The following is a 26,236-nucleotide window of genomic DNA, read 5'->3' as shown; positions in this document are numbered from 1 at the left end:
GATTTCATTAGTATCCAGGGGTGGACCATCTTAACCTGTCCACCACCCCTGCAGGGGAAGATTGGAGCTGTTAAGTCTAAAGTTCACTAGGAAGTGGTCTGACTATGACAATGGGGTGACATCCACCCCTCCATCTCCAGACTACCCCTTCCTCCATCTGCAGCATAAACCAAGTTGAGAGTGTATCCTGCCCTATGCATCGGGCTGGTGATTTGAGACAGCTCCGTGGTCAATACGGAGGCCAAGTAGTCCCAAGCCGGAACACTAGAGGCTTGGGACTAGAGGACATTCAAATCACCTAGAACTATCATTCTGAGCTCCTCCAATATCACAGCTGAGATGGCCTCCGCCAGCTCCATCAGAGAAGCTGCTGGGCAGCAGGGTGGACGGTATACCAACAGCAACCCTAGTTTGCTGTCTCTTTGGCCCGATACCAAGTGCAGACCCTCACAGCCATCTCCAAGACAGAATGATTTCCTAGTGACACAGATCAAAGTTCTGTAGACCACAGCAACTCCTCCCCCCTGTCCCTGCAGCTGTGCTGGTGTTGCACGAAGAGTTCAGGTGGGCAAAGCTATATTGATATATTATTGTTTTATTGGTGTATTTTTATATGGGTGCTCTTTTGTAAGCTGCCTTGAGGGCCTTTTGGCCGGAAGGTGGGGTAGAAATATTAAAATCAAAATCAAATCAAAGCTGGGTCAGATCAACTCCTCCCAGCTCACTCACCCAGGTCTTGGTAATGCACACCAAATTGTCACCTTCACCCATGATCAGATAATTTAAATTAAATTTAATTTAAATTAAAGCTGAAGTTGGAGTCACAAAACACCTTCTGGCATCTATCACAGTGTGAGACCTATGGAAGAAGTCAGTATTTGTTTTTTAATATTTAATATGACAAATTTGGGAGGCCTTGGAACCCCCACAAAAACCTTGGGAGAGCTACATGAGGCCCATAGGTTAGCAACCCTTGGTTAAGCCTCCTGGATACTGTTTCTGTGCCTTGTGATCAAAGAACAGACACCCCATATTCCAAGCTGTGAGGAGTTTTCAAGAAGCAAATGGGGAATCCTTTCACAATGAGAAATGCCAGTGTCAATTGTTCCCCTCTCCATGCCCACTTCCTCCTCCTCCCTTCATTTTATTTCCTGTACGCTGACAAGTAACTTCTGGTTGTTCTCCTCCATTCTGCTGGCTTTTTTAAATGTTGCTGCAAATGGTGCCTTTATTTTCTTTTTCTCCTAACTTGTGCTGAAAAGCATAACACTGCTCACACCAAGGTTTGTATTTCAGCTGTATCCTACCAGGGAAAACACAGATACTCACATTTCCAGGTTTTTTTTAAAAAAGGAACCTACTGCAGCTGATAGAACTGACTATGCTTTATCATCTTAGCAACCAGAGAGAGTGGAAATGTATAATTAGCAGGTGGGGCCACAAGGAAAGAGCGAGTCTAATCCTCCCCAAAGGAATGCCTGCTTGTGTGAATGGGAAAAAGCGATTGGCAGCTAACTTTTGAGCAGGAACTGCAGATGATGCAAATGAAAAATCACGGTAAAAAGTGTATTTCCTATAAATAAATGCTCCCATGTAGATGAGCCTTTAGAGACAACAGCTCAGGTCCTTTGTAGTCCTGGACCAGGAGGGTGCCTAGGAAGTAGAAAAATCTTCCCTGTTCCTGAAAACCCTGAATTGTAAGCCCAAGTTTCAAAAGCTTGTCAACATATTGGAGCATCTAGAAAGTGAGTCTCATTTACAGCCTCATGACTTATTTCACTGGTAAATAAATCAATTAAATATTTAATCACAGATTAAAAGTTCCTCTTTATGAAGTGGTGGTATCAAAAAACAAGCAAACACTCAAGACTCTTGAAACTTACCACCTTCCAGGTCATGCCAAAGTACCAGATCCTCTTTCTTTCCCTTTGTAACTTTGATCACAAGAAAGTTAAACATGTTTTGTTTCCCTTCAGTTTACAAGCAAAGTTAGCAGCCATTTTAAAATTCAGGTTGAAGCTACCACAGCTGTCCTCCTAACAATAAGGACCACAAAAAACCAAAGCTGACAGTATGCAGCTGAGATCGATGTCAACACAGGGATAACCTGGCTTCAGTTGTCCATGCTCTGGTAACCTCCAAGTTAGATTACTGCAATGCGCTCTATGTGGGGCTGCCTTTGAGGATGGTTCGGAAACTGCAGCTTGTGTATAATGCAGTGGCCAGATTGGTAACAGGGACCAGATGGTTCAAACATATAAAATCAATTCTGGCCCGCTTGCATTGGCTACCTGTATGTTTCCGAGCTCAGTTCAAGGTGCTGGTTTTAACCTATAAAGCCTTACATGACTTAGGACCACAGTACCTGATGGAACGCCTCTCCTGACACAAACCCACCAGTACACTACACTCAACATCAAAGGCACTCCTCTGGGTGCCTACTCTGAGGATGGATGGCAACAAGGGAGAGGGCCTTCTCAGTGGTGGCCCCCAAATTATGGAATGATCTCTTTGACAAGGTGTGCCTGGAGCCAACATTGTTGTCTTTTCGGTGCCAGGTCAAGACTTTCCTCTTCTCCCAGGCATTCTAGCACGTGTTTTTTAAATTGATTTTTAAAAATATGTTTTTAAATTTGTACATGTATTTTTAATGTTTTTAATTGTTGTAAAGTGCCCAGAGAGCTTCGGCTATGGGGCGGTATACAAATGCAATAAATAAATAAATAAACACTGCTTTGAAACCTGGCTGTTTCACAGTACTGATGAGTCTTGAATTGGTTTATGTTTTTGAAGACATTTTGTTTCTGATGTATCCCATCATCTTTCCCACATAGCTGATAAAAAAATTAAGCATTAAAGATGGGATTTTTGTCCAATAATGCATGGTAAGTATTATTGGACAAGTAATTAGAGATCCTCAAAATACACTTTCATTGATATGAATTTATTATGTAAATTCGTTGATATGAATTTATTATGTAAATTCGTTGATATGAATTTATTATGTAAATTTATTTAAATGCAATACATTTAAATAAAATTAATTAACTAATCCAGTGTCTTCAACCTTGGGACCCCAGATGTTAACTGATTACAATTCCCATTATTCCTGACCATAAACCATGCTGTCTGGGGATGATGGCAGTTGTAGATCAACAACATCTAGGGACCCAAAGTTGAAGACCAGTGAACTTATCAGCCACGTGACAAATCAAAGGCTCAGTTTGGATACAACTAAACTATTGTTTAGCATTCTGTGCACAAGTCTCAAACTTGCATGCTCTCCCCACTCCCCTCCTCTACCACAGCCGCAAGGAGATTAGAAGCACTCACTTCGGCTTTTAAATTAACCAAAGTTTCCCATTACATCCAAACTTAAGGAACCCTGGTTAGTTTAAGGTACGTCTAGTGAACAACCAGATTATAAACTACAGTATGATCCTAGCTTTTTTGAACAAACAATAGTTTAAACTAACCAGAATCCCCACATATTCAGGCATAACTAGAACTCTGGTTAGTTAAAAAAATGGAAGCAAAATCGCCTGATCTCTTCCTCATAGTCATTCCAAAGAAGGGTTGGCATGCTAGCCCAAAGCTCAAACTGGATTGCAAATGCAACACTCAAGCATGCCTTGGTGTTATGTCTGTCTAATCTTTCAACCTTTTCAATCAGTTTACAACCTTAGAATGGCCAAAAAGTCATCTGGTCAACTGGCTACCAGTCCAACGTCCTTGGTATCAAGGAAAGGCAGGAATTATTTTCTCTTGGAACACTCCTGTTTACAAAATGCATAGCCCATGTGGGTCTTGCACCAGCTCCTCTCTGCTGTATGACCAGGGAAACAACACCATGGAAGCACCCCACACATCTGGAAGATGTGGGTTGGAAGTATTGAATCAACAGCATCAATCCCCCAAATTCAGACCTTCTTGGATGCACCCCAAGCCTAAGAAAGAGCGTGTGCAAATAGAAAGCCTGTAAAACTTTAAAACAAATAGGCAGCACTTTCCAACATCTCATATTCTGTTGGAGCAACATCTCTTCAAATTCCCTGATCTGCCATCTATATGACAGAGGCACAAGATGCTCAGTTCACAGGATGCCAAGAAAATGGCTCTCACTTGCTCGGTTGACAAGGTGATGAGAGTGCTGCTGCAAGGGAAGCCTGAAGTTTTTCTCCATTGGTGTGAAATTCAGCTTGCTGAAGAATTCCGAGGCCAAAAGGGCTCTTTTTTGTTTGTCATTCTCAGAGAACTTCATTCTCATCCTGTGGACTGCTGAGTGTGAGGAGGCTGTGTTTTCTCTAATACGAAACCGGAAAGGCTGTTCTCCGAATGGGCGGAAATTTTTAATAGCTGGACCTTCAGAGCAAGCCATGTTGGTTGCTGTTGAACTCTTTGCACGAGGATGGATCATTGCTGGAAAATATTTGGGAGCACATGGGTTTTGCTTACCGCATGCTTTCTTAAATTCATCTGATGGCTGGAGCTGGTAAGGGAGAGAAGGAAGGTCTGTTACAGAGTCCCTGCTCCACATGCCTGATAACCTAAGCTGCTTTGAGATTCATTTGAATCGAAAGCGGTATAGAAATATAATCAATCAATCAATCAATCAAATCAACCTCACTGGCTGATAACCAAGCTGTTAAAAGACCCAGATGGTAATACAGTTCTAACACTCTGTGGCATTTGGACCCCTGAGAGGCAGTGATGGCAACCAACCTGGGTGGTTTTAAAAGAGGATTAGACACATTCATGGAGGATAAGGCTATCAATAGCTACTAGCCCTGATGGCTATGTTGTGCCTCCACTGCTGGAAGCAGTATGTCTCTGTATACAAGTTCCTGGGATTCACAAGTGGGGAGAGTGCTATCGCAGTTACGTCTTGTTTATGGACTTCCTGTATGCATCTGGTTGGCCACTGTGAGAACAGGATGCTGGACTAGATGGGCCTTTGGTCTGATCCAGCAGGACTCTTCCTATGTTCTTAATGTGAATGAACTTCTATCATATTTGATCCAGGGGGGTTTCTAGTCTTATTGCCCCTCTTTAGAGATTTTCTTCTTTTCTTTTATTAATACTAAAAACACACACAAAATTAGCTACTAAACACACCAGTTCACCATAAAAACAAAAATAAAACATACAGAATCTAGAAATGCACCCTTCCAAAACGCCACACATAAAAGCCACTTTTTTCAGACATACTACATAAAAGTAGCACAGTCCTAAGCTGAGACGGCCCACTGGAAGAGGAAAGCTTTTAAATAGGCCAAGGCAAAAGGCTCGTTCTGTGTTTGTCATTGGTGAGGCACCAGGATTTGAGGTCCAATTCAGCAATAGTTTACAACAAAAAACAACACAATTTTGTTACTTACTCTTGATCTAATGGTCACGTCTGTTGCAGAATGGTGGCTGCTAATGGCATCCCTCAATTCTGGACTGGAATTATACGGCTCTGGAGTGCTGGATATGTTCTGTCGGGTAAGGTCAGGCACAGAGCTGTAAGGCCTGACAGGTAGTTTTTGAAGGGTCTCTGGACAGTTGCCAGTCTGATGGCTGTCATGCTTACAAGGGCTTGAAGAATCACAAGTCACTTCTTTCCTGGTTTCTTTCTCATCTGCGAAAAGTTCAAGCAGGAGGGCAGTCCCAGGCCCAGACTCTGAACAAACCTGAGGCTGAATAAGAGGAAAAATAAACCCCCAGCACCATTAGATTCAGGCATGAAATGAGATATGGATCTTTTTGTGTGCATGCACATCCATGTGCCTCTAAATTAGGTCAGATTTTATTAGTTGCTAGGATTAAATATCAGCTTACACAGATATATTTCAAACATTTTTAAAAAGCACACAAAATGATGTGCCCAATTATTTAAAATATGAAAGATGTAAAGTGCTGCCAAATTAAAACAAATTCAGTTAGTAAATTCTACTTTTTTACAAGAGCCACTGAGAGACAAGTGACCTTGCAATATCATTATCCAAATCAACTTTAAGAAATGTTTTGTAGTATTGTTTTATTTTTTTAGTTCAGGATGCAATTCTGATCTGAAACTGAGACAGTAAGTCCTTTCTTGCTTTGGCATACAAATGAAGAAAAAAGTGAAAGTCTGTCACATTGGTTAATCTTTCATTCCTCAGATGTGCAACACTTTTTGTCACATTTGTATTCCAATTTCCCTAAGGCGTTCAAGGTGATGTTCATTTATTTATTTATTATTTGATTTATATCCCGCCCTTCCTCCCAGCAGCAGCCCAGGGTGTTCATAGGGTAGGTTCAGCTCAGTGTTTTGTGCTAAGTCATCTATCATGTAGAAATCTGAACCCATATCTCCCTAGTCCAATTCTACCACACTATTATTCATTGACTACATCATGCTGGCTCACATGAATGCAAGCTGTAACCAAACTTAGTGTTTTAGCCTTCTAGCCCTCTAGCTTGAAGCCGAAACTGTAAGGCTGTGAAAAGAGAACCTCTCTCCCTAAAATTAGCCTCTAACTGCAATTTGCTTAACCCTCCTCACTTCCATATCCCTTGTCTAATCTCAGGCTATCCATCCCCAAACAAACAACTTGTAGGGGATAAATACCCACAGATAAATACCCATATCCTCAGGATTTGGGCATAAAACCACAGCATTTCCCCACGAGCAATCTTAACTTTTGGTCTAGTCCCACTCAGACCATACAGCCTGGAACTGGAATGCATGCAAAGTGGAGAGGCCAAGTGAATAAGGCATCCAGGCAGCATTAAGATTCATAGAAGCCTTGCCTACCCTACTGTAAATTGATAGTAATACTTTTATGTAACATTTGTAAAAGGCATGTATAAAAAGCATCAATAAGTGCACAAGGTATTCTACAAGCTACAATGGTCTAAAACCAGCAAGAGTTTACAGACTACATTAGATGGCCAAAATACCTTCTCAAAATCTACCTCTACTGTCAAGTTTTTTGCCTAAGCCATCAGTCCTCATACCAAACTTTATGCTTTAACTGTAATAGCTTTGTCCAAAGAATACTGGAAACTGTAATTTGGTGAAATGCTGAAATTTATCTGTTGGAGAATCCTAGTCTTACTTGCAGAGCTACAATCCCTAGAGATCCCTAGGAAGGAAGGATGGCTGTTCAATTAGTTTAAGTCTGTACAATGGCCAGGATATGACCTAATACAAGTAGCTGATTTGCTCACATTCCTCCCTTGATACGTACACTCATCCAGTTCCTTTCCTCTCTCTGTGATTTTGTTACTCTTGCCTTCCTTCCTTTCCTACCCACACCACCCTGTGGCCTGGCTTGTGGTTTAGCTCTCTCTTTCCAGACAAATCATGAGCTGTAATTGAGATTTGTCCTATGGTTTGCAGCTTATGGTTTGTATACCTGGGACAGCTAGATCACACCCAGGTTCACATGACATGCTAAGCCAAACCATGGCTTAGCTCAACACAGCAGCAGGACCGGAGAAGAGCAAAGTGGCCATGATCTCCTTTCTAGCAGCTTGTATGTTTGCCATTATCATTAAGCCATGGTTTGGCTTAATGAGAAGAGCTAGCATAAAAATACAAGGAGAGCTACAAAAAAAGAGATAAGGAGAGTGGTAGAAAGGTCCATTTAGCAGACCATCTCCAACTGACCAGAGAGAAAAGATGGAATGGAAGAAGAGGCCTGCAAGGAAGAAATTACTATAGACAGGAGGTAGCCAGAGCATTGGCAAGACTTTTTAGCAGCTGATGTTGAAGGAGAAATGGCAGTGAAAAAGCTACTACCATGGTGGGCAAGTTAGGTGTCTTCTGGACTATTTGAACTGTATGGGGGCTAATCTTAATTAAGGCTGATGAAATTCAATGGAACTGAAGTAAAATGAATTGTCTGCAGGATGGTGCCTATTCCAAGAGTCTGAGAATGGCATTTGAGGGTTTTTTGTGTGTCATTGCAATTAGTTTATAGAAGCAGATTAAGGAGGCTACAACAACAACAACAACTTTATTACAGTCATAGACCAAAAAGGAGGCTTTTCAAATTCCTTTCCTTCTCTTCCAGAGATAGCAGTGGGGGGTATAATTAATTAGCTATGTTTCTCTGTTAGTCCTACCTGGGCAGAGACCGGCACCACACTTGCTCTGTTCACCACCTTTTGCCTGGAAATCTTTATCTTTTCTCCACTAGACTCTCCCTGTAGCTCAGCCTTCTTTTCTCTCAGCAGGGCTGCTTTTTGTTCTTGTTTGAGACGCAGCTCTTGGAGCTGCTGCCTATTGATGAAAGTGTACAGAAGAGTTCAATAACAGATTCAGATGGGGAGACAGCTGCATACCAAATGCCATTTACTGTCAAGATGGCTAGACTGAAATTTGTGAACTCGTTAATTCCCGGCAGCTTTAGACATTTAAAAAATTAAGTATTTGTCATGAGTGTCTCAAGGATATATGCCATAGTCTATGGCTTCCAGAGAGGCTTGCTTTATTTATTTATTTATTTATTTATTTATTTATTATTTGATTTATATCCCGCCCTTCCTCCCAGTAGAAGCCCAGGGCGGCAAACAAAAGCACTAAAAACACTTTAAAACATCATAAAAACAGACTTTAAAATACATTAAAACAAAACATCTTTAAAAACATCTTTCAAAAGCTTTCAAGACATCTTTTTTAAAAAGGGTTAAAAACATATCTTTTTTTAAAAAAAGGTTTAAAAACATATTAAAAAGCAATTCCAGCACAGAGGCAGACTGGGGTAAGGTCTCAACTTAAAAGGTTTGTTGAAAGAGGAAGGTCTTCAATAGGCATCAAAAAGATAACAGAGATGGCACCTGTCTACTATATTTAAGAGTAGGGAGTTCCACAGGGTAGGTGCCGCCACACTAAAGGTCCATTTCCTATGTTGTGCGGAACGAACCTCCTGATAAGATGGTATCTGCAGGAGGCCCTCACCTGCACAGCGCAGTGATTGACTGGGTATATAAGGGGTAAGACGGTCTTTCAGGTATCCTGCTCCCAAGCTGTATAGGGCTTTGTACACCAAGACTAGAACCTTGAACTTGGCCCGGTAGCAAATGGGCAGTCAGTGCAATTCTTTCAGCAGCAGAGTGACATGTTGGCAATATCCTGCCCCAGTGAGCAGTCTTGTTGCCACATTTTGCACCAGCTGCAGCTTCCGGACCAACCTCAAGGGCAACCCCACATAGAGCACATTACAGTAATCGAGCCTAGAGGTTACCAGTCCATGGACAACAGTGGTCAGGCTATCCCGGTCCAGAAATGGCCACAGCTCTCTTATCAGCCGAAGCTGGTAAAAGTAACTCCTAGCCACAGAGGTTACCTGGGCCTCTAGCGACAAAGATGGATCCAGGAGCACCACCAGACTATGGACCTGCTCTTTCAGAGGGAGTACAACCCCATCCAAAGCAGGCAACTGACCAATTATCTGAACTCAGGAACCACCAACCCACAGTGCCTCCATTTTGCTAGGATTCAGACTCAGTTTACTGGCCCTCATCCAGCTCACCACTGAGTCCAGGCACCAGTCCAGGGCTTGCACGGCCTCTCCTGATTCTAATGTTACAGAGAAGTAGAACTGGGTATCATCAGCGTACTACTGACACCTCAGCCGTAATCTCCTGATGACAAATGTCCTGATGGCAAATGTCCTCATGACCACTCCCAAGGGCTTCATATAGATGTTAAGCAGCGGAAAAGATGGTACCCTGTGGCACCCCACAGCACATCTGCCAGGGGCCGAAAGACAATCACCCAATGCTATTTTCTGAAAACGACCTTGGAGATAGGATTGGAACCAGTGTAAAACAGTGCCTCCAATACCCATCTCACCAAGCCAGCCCAGAAGGATACCATGGTCAATGGTATCAAAAGCAGCTGAGAGATCGAGTAACAGGGTCACACTCTCCCTGTCCTTCCCTTGATAAATGTCATCCATCAGGGTGAGTGAGGCTGATTCAGTCCCATAACTAGGCCTGAACCCAGACAGGAATGGGTCAAAATAATCTGATTCATCCAAGAGTACTTGCAATTGCTGCACCACAACCCTCTCAATCGCCTTCTCTAAGAAGGGGGTATTTGCAACCAGTCAGTAATTGTTGCAGACCAATGGGTCCAGGGTGGGTTTTTTCAGGAGTGGTTGGATCACTGCCTCTTTCAGAGCGACTGGAACCACTCCCTCCTGCAACAATGCATTGACTACACCCTGGATCCACTCGGTCGACCCCCCCCTCAGCAAGCTTTAATAAGCCAAGAAGGGCAAGCGTCAAGAGGACACATTGCTATCCACATCATTACAAGCACCTTGTCTATGACATCAAGCTGCATCAACTGAAACCGATCCCAAGAAGTTGCAGCAGACGTTGCACTGGACACCTCATTGGGGACTACAGTAGATGTGGATGGCGCACCAAGACTGCTACAGAGGTGAGCAACTTTACCCTCAAAGTGCCTTGCAAACAATTCACAGTGGGCCTCAGAAGGGTCTAAAACTCAATTTTCTGGAGTTGATGTCAACAGACCCCTGACAATATGGAAAAGCTCCACTGGATGGCTACTTGAGGATGCAATGGAGGCAGAGAAGTGGATGTTCTTCGCTACCCTCACTGCCACACAGTAGGCACAGTTATGATGTTTTATTCGTGCCCGATCAGCCTCACAGCATGTCTTTCGCCACCTGCGTTCTAGCCATCATCCAACCTGTTTCATTGCCCTTAAGTCACTGGTGTACCAAGGTGCAAACCAGGCTCCACAATGCAGCAGAGGGCACTCGGGGTCAACCGTGTCAAGAGCCCAATGTGCCTCACTGTTCCACAGCGTGACAAGGGCTTCAACAGGGTCACCTGCTCTATCTACTGGGAACTCCCCCAGGGCATTCAGGAATCCAGTGGATTCCATTAGGCTCCAGGGGCGGACCATCTTAATCTGTCCACCACACCTGCAGGGAAGGATCGGAGCCGTAAGTCTAAACTTCACCAAGAAGTGGTCTGACCATGACAATGGGGTGACATCCACCTCCCCCATCTCCAGACCACCACTTCCTCCATCTGGAGCAAAAACTAAGGCAAGGGCGTGCCCTGCCCTATGCGTTGGGCCAGTGACAACTTGAGACAGCCCCATGGTCGTCATGGAGTCCATGAAGTCCCAAGCCGGAACACTAGAGGCAGCCTCAGCGTGGACATTGAAATCACCCAGGACTATCGTTCTGGGCTCCTCCGATACCACAGCTGAGATGGCCTCCGCCAGCTCAGTCAGAGAAGTTGCCAGGCTTTGAGGAGATGGTTTCAGGATCACTCAGTGAAGCTCACTGGCAGTAAATAAAAGACTGAAAAAAACACTTTTTCACACAGCACACAATTCACTCCTGGAATTCATTACCACAAGATGTGACCATTAGCACAGGTGGCTTGCACGGCTTCTGCCTGCTCCAAAATTCAGAACAAAAGACCCTCTTCCTTCTCTCTGCAGAGATGGGGAAGGTGGAAGATGTTTTCTTTGGTTTTAATGAGCAGGGGCCTTCACCAGAGGACCAGGAGTGCTTACTCTGGCAAGTGAATTTGTGGATGCCTGATCCACCATAATATCAGTATCAGCAGGCGTGGCAGCAAAAATACAAAGGGCTCCTCAGATGGAGCCTTAGATATGATACAGCCAAGCCTGTTTGAGGCTTTGCCTTCCTTCTTCCTAGTGGAGCCTTCCCCAACCTGGATGGGGAAGACTATCTTTGTACACATTTTAATGGTATTGGATAAAATATTAGATAAATGGTGGGCATTATTGGAATTGTACAATGGCTCTTCTCTGGTATATGACAGAGCCTTGTATGTGAGGGGATAAAGAAATTTGATTAATGAGAGTATAGATGGCTGTTGGGGAATTTGCAACAAGATCATCTAAATGTGTCTGGAAGTGACATAATATAAAACAAAAGCACAAGTCTTTGTTACGAAAAAAACTTAGGGATACGGGGGAAAAGACTAGGACTGTTGAGTTTGAAGCTTGATGACAATTTGGCAGGTCATGCTGTGAGACAAGAACTGCTGCTATACTCAAATAGTTATCCAACCTATACATTTCATTAAAAAGAAGAGAGACAGGAGCAAAGATCTCCAGTGCCCTGATCTAAAAAGGAAACTGAACTGAGTAAAGGCTGCCTTGAACTTGAAAGGGAGAGAATTAACTGTTACCTAAGAAAAAACAAACCACAACCCACCAAGCCCACCATCCCATTTTATTTAAGGAAATGGGCTGAGAATCCCTCTGTTACCTGGCATATTCTTCACGTGCTCTGGAAGCTGCTGTTTCCTGGAAGAGTGAATTATTGTGTTGGAAAAACTTATCATATTTGTCTGAGTCAGAAGTGGGGTATATTCGGCGATAGCCTCCGGTATTTTTTTCCTCATATTTCTCCGCTTGCTGGAGCCAAGCGGCTTGGCAGTTCTTGTATTCCTGAGCCCTGATAAAATCACCCAAGTAAAATCGTTAACAATCCCCAGAGAAAATGTCCACAGTAGATCTTTCCATTTTGTTTTCATGCTGCCATGTTAGGCCTTAAATCGTATCTGTTTAAATAAACACACTGGGACAAAACTTCTTTATACAGTTTTTCAGAGAGGTATACCATTTACAATAGCATTATCCTCTTTTTTCTTGCTTGCTAAGTAACTAAGGTACAGGAAGCTCTGAAGCAAACCGGAGTGTTTACAGTTTTGGCCTGCTTCCTTCTGTCCCCCCTCCCTGAAGAAGACAAGACCAGGAGGAAGGAAAGACCCCCTCTGGCAATCCTTCTGCAACATAGCAGTTCACTCTCCTTACTCTTTCTTATTTCCTTGACAGGAAAAGAGAAGAAGGGTAGAAGAGAAACAGGACGCTACCCAAATCCCTGGCAGGATCTTGCCATCTAACTCTCTTTTTGTTCACTCCCCAGAGCCCTACTCACATATGAGTGGGGACATAAGCACACAAATGACATTTGGAGAAGTGCAAAAGGAGCCATAGTTGGTCTCACACTTTCTGTGTATGTCATCTAACTTTATAAACTTACTCTTTCTTTATACACTCCAGAGTGCTGAGGAAATCCGGCTTGAACAGTGGATAAAAGAGGCACACTTAAAAAAAAAGTTATATTTTTTAAAATTTACATTGAGGTATGATTAATACAGGATTCATGGTGTACATTTTTCCGCACCAACTAGTTCTGTGCTAAGCACACACTGCAAAGCTTACAGAAATAGTGAGTTTCTTCTTGCTTTACTCCCCATCTTCGCTGAATGAAAAAAGGATGATGTTCTAGCCCTGAAGTTATGCCCCAGATGACTAAACAAAGTAAACTCTGCTGCACAAATAGTCACACTCATCTAAAACACTCTGAATTGTTGCTTGATCTTCCAGCACTAAACACTTTCAGCTCTAATGCACAATATTTTTTTTATCAGAATAGAAGTGAAACCTCACTGGTTTACAGCCTCATCTCATACCTTCTGCCTATGCTTTTTTCAGTACATTCCATTAAATTTATTGGGATGGCAAGAATAATGTGACACAACTGCACAAATTTACCTTTATTTTAAGAGAAAAAAATATATATACAAAACTCAAATCTGGTCTTTCTGGGAGGAGGAAACATACGCATGAAATAATATGTCCTTATACACATTAGCACCAAGGTAGAAAAGGACAAAACAAAATGAAGCACAGTAATAGACCCCAAGCCTGTGAGCTATACACTTTCCCCAATAGATATATTAATTCATTTTTATGTGTTCCCTTGAAAAACATACTTGACTGTTTTAATTAAGATGCGTTCTTATATTAGCAAGATTATTGAATAACAGGAGCTAAGGCAGGAGCTAAACGCTAAAATATAGATGCAGATGCAGCTGAAAACAACAGCCAACAAGCAGAGCTCGAGGAAAATGCACAATGCTGTGACATCAGGATATGGATAAATTGTACCAGACTTTAAGAAGTGGGTGGAACTAGACACACAGCTCCTTTTTCAGCCGCAGTCATGTAAAAATAATAATTCTGGCCTAAGTTACCAATGAATGTGTTTCATTAACAGTTTGCTAACTTCATTCTGTAAAATTCTGTTTTAATACATCTGTGTAACCCAAATGATAGGACTACTAAATGACTGAAAGTTGCATTAAAATATACTTATTGATTTTTGTATGCTCCATATAAAAGCCAAAAGATACAAATCTATTACATTTAAATGTGTTTTGCAGGTGGTTTATAATTTCTTATGTACAGAATTCCAAGAAGCAGCAGGAGGAATGAAAAGATCACACCTGGATTCCCGATTACGGCATTGCTTAAGACGCCGCTGCTTTCCTCGCCGTTTTTCTTCTTCCAAGACTTTCCGTTTATCACACGCACCCAAGTTGATCAGAACCAGAGTGTCATACAAGAGTTGGTCTTTCACTTCTTTGTCCAGCCATGAATCAGTACTGAAGCTTGGAGAATGATTCACCTTTTATAGGAATCAAATATATTTGCATTTGCTGCATTTTCAAATATAAAGCAAAAATTCCTGGGAGAAGAGTGTTGAGTGATCAAAGACACATTTACTGGGGAAGAAAGCTGAAACCAACATTTATAATGTCCAGTGTTGAAGGCTGCACACTGGCCTGCTATAGCCTTAAGGATACATTCCAGTTATCAATCACATACAACAGGAGAAACACACTCAGTGACTGCTCCTCCACTGTGGCACTCCATTGTCCTAGAAATTTATCAAAATTCAAGTGTGAGCATCTTTTCAAACTTTTGAGTTTACTTACTTATGTTTTTACCTCTCTTTTCCTCCTAGTTTATCAGGCCGCAAGACCTTCCTATTTGGTTTTTGCGTTTTATGGTTGGGATTAAGCAGACATTCAGATTTTGAAGGGCAGAAATAGGCAGGAGTGAGGTACTTTAAATTCAGTATAGAAGACTGGGGCCTAGAACTGTATTTGGATAAAACATTTATCAGGGGTAGACTATTAGAAAATTAGATATATACAGACAAAAAACTATAATTTCTGAATAGAAGACGGCTCAGAATGCCATAAAAACTTAAAACAAATTAGAAACCTTAAATGCTAATTGTGGATTTTATTTACTGAAATGAGATGCATGATTTCAAAAGGTAACTAAAATAAACTTTTGGTCATCTAAAGAAAAAAACTACATGGAAAGATCCACTGTACTAAACAATTATACCAAGTTGTTTAATCACAACAAATCAGAAGATTCCTCTCAGGAAGAAGAAAATGTTAATCATGGATAGAGGAACAGAAAGTGTCTGTCATTTATTTTTGTTTAAATGTTGGAACTTATATAATCATACAGATATAACTGTAGCACATAATTGTAGAGGTGCTTTTATGGTTAAAATTGAATTTGTATTTTTAATGTGGTTATTTGCTATTAATTATATTAAGGTCATTAATATCAATAAATTCAGTTTAATGCTGTATATTTTAATTGATATCTTATTTCCTTGACTTTATTCTACTGCTTTCTAAAATTTACAATACCATGATTCCTCAACATGGAGCAGATTAGAAATCTAAGTGAATAAGGACACAACAAAGTAAATCAGGGGCTTCTACTACAACAAACAGACAACAGGTTTAAGGTCAAGAAAGGGAAAAACTACTGAGTGCAACATGTAACCCACCTATGAAACTCACTGTCACAGGATGTCATGAGGACATCTAGCCTAAAAAGCTTGAATTAATTATGGATGCTAAATTGATTAATGGCTACTAGTTACAAAAGCCAAAAGCACAGCCTGCTTGGCTTGCTTGTGAACTTCTCTGTGGAGTCTAACTGGCTGCTGTCAGAAGACAGAAGGATGACCTAAATAACCTATTGCTATGACCCAATTTGTCAACATTCATGTTTTTAATCCTCCCAGAAGGTTTGTTTATGAAACCAATTGACTGGCTCCCACTTGGGAACTCCAAAGCTCAAGGATATGCATCCAATTGATTGGAAGAGTTGCCACGGGGCACACAAGCAACAAACTAACAGAAGGGGAGGAGGGAGATCTAAGTGGGTTTTATCAATAGACTCTGGGAACAGCAGCTTCTTCAACCCCAAAAGAAGGAAATGAAAGGGAAAGAGCTGGGAAGTTTCTGAGTCTAAGCTAGGGACCTTTTGCTTTATAGGAACATACCTCAAGCAGCCACGGTTTGAGTTTTCGATCCAGTAAAATATCAAATCCCAGGATTTCAAAGCAAGCACTCCACATGGTGTGGTTGGGGAAGCAAGTGAGATAGTTATGCTTGATGATAGGATGAGCCGATATCAATGTTTTAATAACAACATCTTCAATGTCCTTCCATATCTGTTCAGTTTCAAAGCCATTTTGCTCCATGTGTTCATTAAAGGTGGACAGCTTCCTTAAAAAAAGAGGAGGGAGCAAAACACAACATACCTGAAGAACTTGCATTATTTTTTCATGCACTGCTTTAAACATAGAGAAGTCTGACTGGTGCAGCCACAAACCGTAAGCCACATGCGCATCTTCCCATAAATTAGTCCAGTCAGCTATCAGTTCATAGTTCTATAGTTCTAAAACAAATGCAAAGTCCTTTAAACACCTAGAAGCACCGGTAATGAAAGAGTGAGAAAACCCTTCTGCCAGCCTTTAATTAAAGAATTAAATAGTGGGTGATTACCATGAGGGAACAGGGGGGTTTTGAAGGGTATTGAGGAGAACTTATATACATTGTTGCTGGATTACCTAAGGAAAAGAAGTCGCACTGGATTGTAGCCAGTCGCAGAGCTTGGAAAAGTTACTTTTTTAAACTACAACTCCCATCAGCCCCAGCCAGCATGGCCACTGGATTGGGCTGATGGGAGTTGTAGTTCAAAAAAAGTAACTTTTCCAAGCTCTGGGTCAATGCTAGTCGTACTCAGAGTAGACCCACTGAAGTTAATGGCCACGACTAACTTTGATTCATTAATTTCAAGGGGTTTACTCTGAGCAGAACTAGTGCTGGATACAACCCATTGTTAGACAGACTAGCCAACAGACAGATGGATAAAAGCCAGGACCAAAGCCTGAATTATAAAGGAGATGGGTTGGATAGAGCTACAGGAGACTCAAGAGCATGGCTAATCCAGAGGGGAAACGGGAGACAATATAAGATCATCTGTGCCATAGAAGCACTTCCCATCCCTCACCAACCATGGCACAGAGGGGTGGCAAGAGCCTTTGGGTGGGAGTGAACTCCCATTTCTAAGACCACACCTTAAAGCACCATGAAACCCTTATGACTACCTGAGGCTGCTAGGGCACTACAAGAGGGTCTGTTGGAGGCTAAATGAAACTGATAATTAATTAATGTAAGTGCATTCTTTTCTTAGATACAAGTTTCCTAAAAGCTTGAAAAGTTGAGCTTTAAAGTTATATTTCGATCAGGTTATCTTTCAATCAGGGACAACTAGCACTGGGCTCCTACTGGGAGGAAGGGCGGGATATAAATCAAATAAATCAAATAAATAAATAAATAATAGCATTTGAACACAAGGAGGACAGAGAGTGAGCAGACAAGACTGAAAGAAAATCAAAGTAATGACAGTGATTTCTTGGCTGTGGAATTATAGGAAATCAGCTCTAGTAACTCCATCCACTTGTTTATTGATCTGCCACACTGCAGACCCCGTTTGGACGGCATCAAAGCATAGCACTGCAGGATTCAGGCTGCACTGCTGATATTTGAGTCACTTATGAGGAAAGTGCAACAATGCTAAGGAAATATACCAAAAGCAAACCAAGCCTTTGCCGCAGTGGGCAGAACACTGCAGAAGAGCATCAGCCAGCAGACTAATACAGTGCTAGTGATCAACAGAAAAGCAAGAAGAGCTAGAGGGGAAAATACTGAAGCAACAATAATTAGACTGAACTGACCATTCTGCACAAGATTTAGAGAGGTGGCTAATTACACCCACTGAAAACAATAAAACAGAGGGCGGCAATCCAGCAATTCCATTTGCAACAAATTCATTTGTATTTCCTTTAGGGGGGGATAAATTCAGGCTCCTCTCGCCTGCTCCAGGCCCCCTGCTGTTACTCATCTGAGCTTTTTAAATGATTTATTTCACCTAATGACGGAGAATGTGCCACGTGCCAGCTGAATTTAGAGAAATGTTTCCTAAACACGTATGAAATGGCCATAAAGATTCATGAGAGCAGGCCCCCCAGCGTCCCCCCAGCTGTGATTATTTTAGAAAACATTCTGTACCTCTTGCTACCAGAGTCTGTGTCTCGTACAAAATTAGCACTGTGCTTGTTAATTGAATAATTAGTCAGGTGCATACAGACGTCGTCCTGTAAATAATTAAACAAACAAGCAGGTTATGAGGCTAGAGAGATTTCTGTCTCCCTTATGCTGTTTCTTCAGGATGCGGGGCCAGAGGATGGGAGAAGAAGCACCTATACCTGGTGAAAAGCCTGTGTAGGTTGGACAGCCTTTACATGCCTTTCAGATCTATGACTCCATGAAGCTGACATCACTTTCCTTAAATAGTTTATTCTGACTGGAATTTTGAGCACATAAACAGGGATCTCCTTCTACCTCTGAGGTAAAGTGAGGAGTCTCAATATTTCTGCACTCTAATTTCTTCAGTTGGAATAAATTATGTAAGGAAAGTGATGTCACATTCATACAATCATAGAACTGAAAGAGATATAAATCTATGTACACAGAGGCTTTTCGTAAAGCACAGAGTTCAAAGCAAAACTAAAGCAAATGACAAAAATATTAACCCTCCTGCTACACAGTAAGGTGGCTAGCTATCCAACCGGTATCGTGTTCCAACAATAAAGAAAGACAGCATACTATGTGAATCAAACCACTGACAACTGGGCTCTGTCCAAGAATTGGTTGTGGCCTCAGACTTCTTTATGGTTTTTAGGACCTAACTATATGTTTTACCCAAAAATTTGTAACAGAACACAAGCACATATGTGGAACTTTGCAGGGGCAAAAACAGCTGCAGGGGGTGATTTGGAGTAGAAAAGTAGTGGACACAAAAAGGCTTAAGCAACATCTTCCTTCTGTTGCTTCTCTATTTCATATTGCTCTTTCCCTCTCCCAAAGCTGTTTAGTTACCATTTTAAAAAATGTCCCTAACAAAAAAATAACTAAACTAATTTTAAGGTTGGCTCAGTAGACAGAGGTTGCTGTGTAGGCCCCGAAAGGATAGAAGGTACAAAACAGGTAAAACCCAACTTATATTGGTATAGGAGTTTTGAGCTTCACAAAACTCATCCCTCTGTGCCCCGTGGCCTGTGACTCATCCTCATACTTGTGCTTATTTCATATGACAAACAACGAAACTGTGAGGTCATTGCAGGCAGTACCATCATTTCTGGACACATTACCTCCTATTTGCAACTGCAGGTACCACTTCTCACACTTTTTGAGTTAATCAAACCAGCAGTGTGAGATGCTCGCATGTGAATGAACACCTCTCAGAGGTAGTTATATATGGTGGTTATTAATAACATTGCTGCATTCCCTTTGACGCCAAGAGGCCTGAATATTAGTTCTTGGGAAATACTGAGAAGCCACTAGATGAACGGTCTTGTTTAAACTGAAACCCATCAATATTTCAAACATGCTAGTTTATGTCAACCATACTCACCAAGTTGCTGTGTGAGGGGTCTGAGTAGGCAGATGTTGCAAAACGTGCAAGGCCCTCTTTATAAATAAATATCCGTAGTGGATCACATGATGTCACCAGCACATAAATCCGGAGATCAAATTTGAACCCATCAATAATAAAAGGCTTGGGGGAGGGGGAAAGATACATTCTTAAATTAAACACCAAAAGGGCAGAATTAATTTAATAAATCTGGAGAGTGCAACATAGCCTAGAAAACCACATAAAAGCTGTTATTGTACCAGTATCAGGGTTTTTCACTGGCTTCCTTTAGCCTTCTGGGTACTAATTGTTATTATTATTATTTATTTATTGCACTTATATACCACCCCATAGCCGAAGCTCTCTGGGCACTTTACAACAATTAAAAACATTAAAAACAAATATACAGATTTAAAAAACACATTTTTAAAAAGCAATTTAAAAACACATGCTAAAATGCCTGGGAGAAGAGGAAAATTTTGACCTGGTGCCAAAAAGATAACAGTGTTGGCACCAGGTGCACCTCGTCAATAAGATCATTCCATAATTTGGGGGCCACCACTGAGAAGGCCCTCTCCCTTTTTGCCATCCTCCAAGCTAGGGCCTTTGATGTTCAGCGTAGTGTATGGGTGCGTTCACACATAACATTTAACCCATGGAGGCCTAAATGGCTTGAGTTCTCTCTTTCCTGCAGATCCTTACTGTGTGCATTGAGTGATTCAGAATGTTTTCTACTCAACCCTATCCCTGCACCATGCTCACAGACAGGTACCAGACAGGTACAAATAGAGGGGCATTTTCAATGCCTGCGTCAACTCTAGCTTTGTAGGCTCAGTAAAACTCATTTGAGCTTTTCCTGGAACCATTAGGAAATGTCTTTGCTAATAATCATAGGGTGGGAGGGATTGTGTAGGTCATTTTGTCCAACCCCTTGCTTGATTCAGGAAATCTAGAACTAGATAACCCAAGGTGATGTCTGTCCAGCCTCTGCTTGGAGACCTCTGTCAAGAGAGACCTCCATGAAAGTAATTGGTTCCTTTACAAAACAATCAATCCCTTCCCAAGGAACTCTGAAAACTGTAGCTCTGTGAGCAGAACAGGGGTGTCCTAATATCTCTCAGCACCCTTAACAAAGGATTCCTTGGGGGAAGTCATGGTTGTTTAGAGTGGTATAATAGTGCTTTAAATGTATAGTGCAGATGAGATCAAAAAGTGAAGCACCCAAGACTAGGCATAATATTTGGTGAGGGCTGACTTGTGCAGAATAAAATGGAACTATTACTTCTTGTGACTTAGAAACTAGAGTTCTATTAACGCCAAGTAAAACTGCAATAGCCCTTTTTTTTTGCAGCCATATCACACTGTTGATTCAAGTTCAGTTTCTGATTGACTGAAATCCCAAAATTATTATCACAGGTTCTACTACCAAGCTAGGTATCTTCCATCCTCTACCTGTACATTTTATTTTATTTTTTGCCTAAATGCATAAAGGTGACTTTGTCTCTGTTGGGTTTCATTGTGTTAGTTTCAGTCCAGTTTTCAATTCTATCAAGTTCGTTTTGAATTTTATTCCCGTCTTCTATTTCTCCCATCTGTAAATGTATCATCTGCAAATGTGATTAACAGTTTCCTCCAATTCTTTGCTAAATCTTTGCTAAAAAGATGAACAATGATGGGCCCGACACAGAGCTCTACGGCATTCTTGTCATATCTTCCCTCTGTCAAGTGATGAGTATGGTTTGAGTACAGTTTTCCAACTAGTTATGAATCCACCTAGCTGTATCATAATATAGCCTGCACTTTTAAAACAGTTTTCTGATGAACCTTGAACTATAGCTCTGTAGTGAAAGTCATAGCTGATTATGTCAGCAAACTGTCTATCATTCAGTCCACCCACCTCAGCTTCCCAACTCCCCTCTTCTTTGCTTCTCTGCACCCTATTCTATCACCAGCCCTCCCTATCCCTAAGACAGACTGTCCTGTGTGATATTCCTTCTCAGCCTCCTTGCCTTATCTCACATTCCCCAAGATTCCTGCTTCTCAACTTGTTGCCGATGTGTTCCCCTTCCTTCAGCCGCTTTTAGCCCTCCCATCCCCAAATCTCATCCCCACTGTCTGATCCTGAGTGCTTTTCACATTGATAGCACGGAGCTCTTTCACAGCCAGCTCACTATCAACTTTTTTTTGTTACAGATTGACCTTCCCCTCAGAAGTACACTATTTGTAAACACCTGCGGCATTGCAGCAACCAATGGCTAGAGCAGAGATGGAGAACCTGTGTCCCTCCATTTGTTGCTGGATTCTAACTCCCATCTGTCCCAGCCAGCATGCTCAATGGTTAGGAATGGTGGGAATTGTCCCTGAGCTAAAGGGACTCACAGGTAACACAGGCAGCCAATTTCAAGACTAATATACAGGGTTACCTTTGAGATATAGAGCTGGCAGATCATATCCTCTCCAGGTTTGATATCTTTCACAGTTCTTGTGATGAATATGCCTCTACCTTGACAACCAGAATCTGGCTTACAGATGAAGGTTTTATGTTTTTTTGATCTGCCAAAGGCCTGCAATTCTCCATAGCTGAGAGCAATGAGGAAGGAAAAATATCTTCTCATTTTGTATATAACCAAACAGTCACATAATAACAGTCCAAGCTAAAGTAGTCATAGTAATGGAAAATAGTCCAGATACCATCATATTCCTTCCCACACTTAGTGGTTTTTTAAAAAGAGATAATTAGAGGAAACTTTTGCTGCCTTTCACACAGACCTTAATCTGCTACCCCTTCTCCTCAGGCCACTCATCCTTACCTTCCACACCACCCACAGTCCAGTCATGACCAGACAGCTAAAGGGAAAACAGGATGGAGTCAAGAGGGCCATGCAACATCTCACACCCTGGCTCTCATTTATTTATTCCAAATACAACATTTAAAGTGGGAGCTATGAGAGAGCTCAAACTTTTCACATATATTATTGGTTTAGAGATACCCTTGCAGGATGAATAAAAGAGCATCCTTTCAACTGATCAAACGAAGTATCTTGACCCACTTAGGGAAGGCTTGTAAATAGCCATTCACTTGGTCAACTGTAGCAAGGAAATCTTTCCTTCAGACAAGAAAACTTTGAGAAAAATTAGGTCTCTTTTTCTTTTGCAATACAGTTATTGGTGAGGGGGAGAAGGGACAGCAAGGTAGTAAATACAATGCAGTGATATAGGTACTTGTTTTGACTTAGGGCTTATCCACATGGGAGAATTATTTCATACTAAAGACGCTGTTTTTCCCTCCATTTTCTATTTGCACTGTCCACAGTAAGGGCTCAATACCAGCTGCAAACACAGTGTTTTCTATTCACACTGAGGGGAAGGATCAATCACGCAATCTCCTAATGACCGCACCCTCTAATGTAACATTTCCACTCCCTCTGGTTACTTGGCAACCAAGCATGCTCAGTTTGTTCTACCAGTAAGTTTCATTTTAAAAAACAACAACCCAGAAGTGCAATTATTTGTATTTTCACTGGTGCAATACAGCAGAAATACAAATCTTTGTTTGAGCAGTATTATGCTTTTTGCGCATATTTAGGGGGAAAAGAAAAAATTGGCACCATATCCAGCAACATAAAAAAGGTTAGCAGAATGGGGGACAGCAGCTGGAAGTTGCTTTTCAGCCTACAGGAAATAAAATGAACCAAGGGAAGAGGAGGGAGTGGGCGATTGACACACCCACCTAAAAGCGTTGGAGAAAAGCATCTGCAAGCACTAGAGATACAGAGTGAAGATTTTTTCCCTTCCCTTTTTGTATTATCAGAGGATTGAGTTAGTACAGATTTACAGGAGGGAAAACTATGTGATAGCTTCTGTTTGCCATGTGAGCCATGCAAATTAAAAGGAGATGCAAGTAGCACCAAACACACACTAAACCACCATGTAGATGAGCCCTTATTTGCAAGGCTCCATTAAAGGATGCTCCATTTACTAGAACTGAAGCTAGCAATTAGTCTGTCTCTGAATCCTGAGTCTAGGTATTAAAAGCAATTTTTAAAAATGTCGGTAATGTGAGGCAGCAGTTAGGATAAGGGGTTAAGTTTCATCTTTCCATATCCCAATTTTGGAAGGGCACTTGCTCTCTCCCACACCATTCTGTCATTACAGCCTTGTAATCTTATTGATTCCCAGCCCTAAGTCCACAAAGATAAAGGTTGGCTGCAACTCGAAATGAATACTGTATAGATGAAAAAGATGCAGAAAACAACAATAAAAATGAACAGGGGTTTGGAGTATCTATATAAGGAAAGGTTACAGCTCTACAAGAGTGTCTGTATACAGCTTTGAGGGAGGCTCCTCAGATGCCTTCATTCAGTTCATTCCATCAGAGAAGCTGTGCCATTTTTCCCACCAGTTGACTGGGGGAGGGGGCAGGGAAATAGTGGGCTAAGGAAAGATGGCACAGCCCATTCATGTCAATGGCCAGAAGAGCTTTTCCATATGAGATAATCACTTATGATGAAAAACATAATGAACAGACAGAGAGATAATAGTATCTTTGAAAGACAGAGAACTGGTAAAATGGTTTTTTACCATATAAAAGACAATTTTGCTCCCAATCTTGCTTCCCCACCCTGTGTCCACCTGGTTTTCTCAATCTCTGTAATGATGAGGGAAAGCTAGCCAAAAGGAAAAATGATTGAGGAAGACTCACTCAGCAGGAAGACACCACGTCCTGGGAAAGAAGTTAAAATCCTTAGGAAAAAGCTTTAGCATCCTGCCCATGTTCCTGGCCAGAAGGTCCTTCCTACAGATTTCAGACATCCCAGGAAAATGGTTTATTTTCTATAAAAGGAGGTCAAAGACAAAACCTTAATTGTTGTCTAGGCTTTCAAATCTTTTTCATGAATGAAAAAAATTAAGGTAGATGGTTTAGCTCCACCTTAGGGTGACCACAAATACCTGATAACTTTTCATTTCCATCACTCGTTCCAGTGAGACAGAATAATCTGTCCAGTACAGAGTCCACTCGTCAACTTCAGTTGCTTCACGGAGGCCACACATCCTAGTAGCCCGACGCACTACGTCATAGAAGGAGAGAAGGGTTTCATCAGCATTTCATAAAAACACGTGGGAGGGGAAATGGGGGGACTTGTTCAACTCAGAGGGTCGCATCAAAGGCACATCTTAAGCTAAAGTGCCTGCACCCCATCTCCAAGTGATGAGAGACTTTCAGGAGTTCCAGCGCTTACCCATGGTTTGGTTTCCTTGAAATGAATATCAGCAGAGACTGTGGTGTCTTTAGGATACATGGTTTTATTTACACACATATACACCCTGAGCATGAGATGGAAGGGCTCACAACATTAACACTCCAACAGATCTTGTTTCCACATTAGATTTCTAGGGGAATCCCCAAAGCCATAGCATGGGATTCAGCACAGAGAGCAAGCCTCTCTCTCTTTCCAGCTCCCAGATCAGACTAACACTAAAACTCACAGGCTACCTCTTGGCTCCAGGATTGTGGGGAAGGGAGGGTGGGCTGCCTTTCTTGGAAGAGCACAATCAACCAGTTGTTTCTATGGCAACACAACTCCTCTTGACCAAGTCTTTAGACAAGTTAAATAGGGTACTTGACAGACCCATTAAATTAAGAAAGAAATTGGCTTGACCAGTACAGCAGATTCCTTTACGGCAAACTCCATCTCTACAGACACAGGATTACAAGCTTGTAGGGTACCCACAGACATCATCCATACCAACCTCCCAGCTCTGTAACAATATTTTAATTGCATGGAAGGAATGTAACATATGATAGTTTGCTTGAGCCTGGAACATACCAAGATACAGCTGGGAGACACATTTTATTGCCCCTGAACATTATTTTCTTCAAATTCCTACTTTAACTTTTATTTATTTAGGTAAATTATATAACACTTCATATGTCAAAGAAAAGCTCTTCTGACAAACATGAGGCAGTCTGAGCAAAAATACCAATATATAGATTTAGGAATAATAATTCAATAATGTAAGGTATGTGCCTGTATTTTTAACTTGTATTTTTCTTTCCAAAGTAAATTTTAAACTGCAGTCATGAAACTGCAGAATCTTATTTTTGTTTTTGAAACAAAATCTGGATTTCACAATATTCTAATTCAAGTCAAGAGACATATGAAAGTTGCTCCCTAATGCAAATGGATTTTTTCTCACTGTTTACAATGACTGAGAAATAAAGCCAACCTCTTCTTTCACAACTGGGGACAGAGAAGGGAACTCACCACTCTCGTATTTGCAGTTGGTCAGATTTATCACTGGTCATCTGGAAAACATAACAAGAAGGAGAAAGACAGAGGCAGACAGGCAAAACCAATTCGTAGTCTTATTGCAAAGTACCTGAGAATCTTTTGGGACTGACTTCTTTGCCTATGAACTTGCTGAAAGGCCTTTTTCATATTGGCCTGTCAGACAATGTCAGGAGAGATGCTCCCTTAGATAATTGGATTCAAAGACCTTCAGGGCTTTATATGTAAAAATTGGGCTCAGTAGTACATAAACAACTCATATGGTTAGCATTCACAATGTGTGTTTTCAAACTTAAAAACCAGATGC

General features: G+C 41.5%; 1 protein-coding gene across 2 annotated transcripts in view; it reads right to left on the bottom strand.

Annotated features, from left to right (window-relative positions):
- TTLL6 (tubulin tyrosine ligase like 6) overlaps positions 1-25,946 on the bottom strand; it is a 32,526-nt gene extending 6,580 nt beyond the window's left edge. The window contains exons 1-12 of one of the 2 annotated variants that reach the window (XM_061590346.1): positions 25,906-25,946; positions 24,590-24,708; positions 24,342-24,472; positions 22,063-22,219; positions 19,640-19,783; positions 18,235-18,320; positions 16,161-16,386; positions 14,287-14,468; positions 12,261-12,449; positions 8,095-8,251; positions 5,379-5,678; positions 4,123-4,489 (exon numbers count right to left, since the gene is read on the bottom strand). In XM_061590346.1, the coding sequence (XP_061446330.1) occupies positions 4,123-4,489; positions 5,379-5,678; positions 8,095-8,251; positions 12,261-12,449; positions 14,287-14,468; positions 16,161-16,386; positions 18,235-18,320; positions 19,640-19,783; positions 22,063-22,219; positions 24,342-24,472; positions 24,590-24,691 (2,041 nt within the window). In that variant the 5' untranslated portion in view covers positions 24,692-24,708; positions 25,906-25,946. The remainder of the gene's footprint in view (positions 1-4,122; positions 4,490-5,378; positions 5,679-8,094; positions 8,252-12,260; positions 12,450-14,286; positions 14,469-16,160; positions 16,387-18,234; positions 18,321-19,639; positions 19,784-22,062; positions 22,220-24,341; positions 24,473-24,589; positions 24,709-25,905) is intronic. The other variant, XM_061590345.1, reaches the window with a different exon arrangement.
- Between the last annotated feature and the right edge of the window lie 290 nt (positions 25,947-26,236).

This window comes from Rhineura floridana, chromosome 11, assembly GCF_030035675.1.
Source record: "Rhineura floridana isolate rRhiFlo1 chromosome 11, rRhiFlo1.hap2, whole genome shotgun sequence".
Taxonomy (NCBI): Eukaryota; Metazoa; Chordata; class Lepidosauria; order Squamata; family Rhineuridae; genus Rhineura; species Rhineura floridana.
This window is presented reverse-complemented; position numbering and strand designations above follow the sequence as displayed.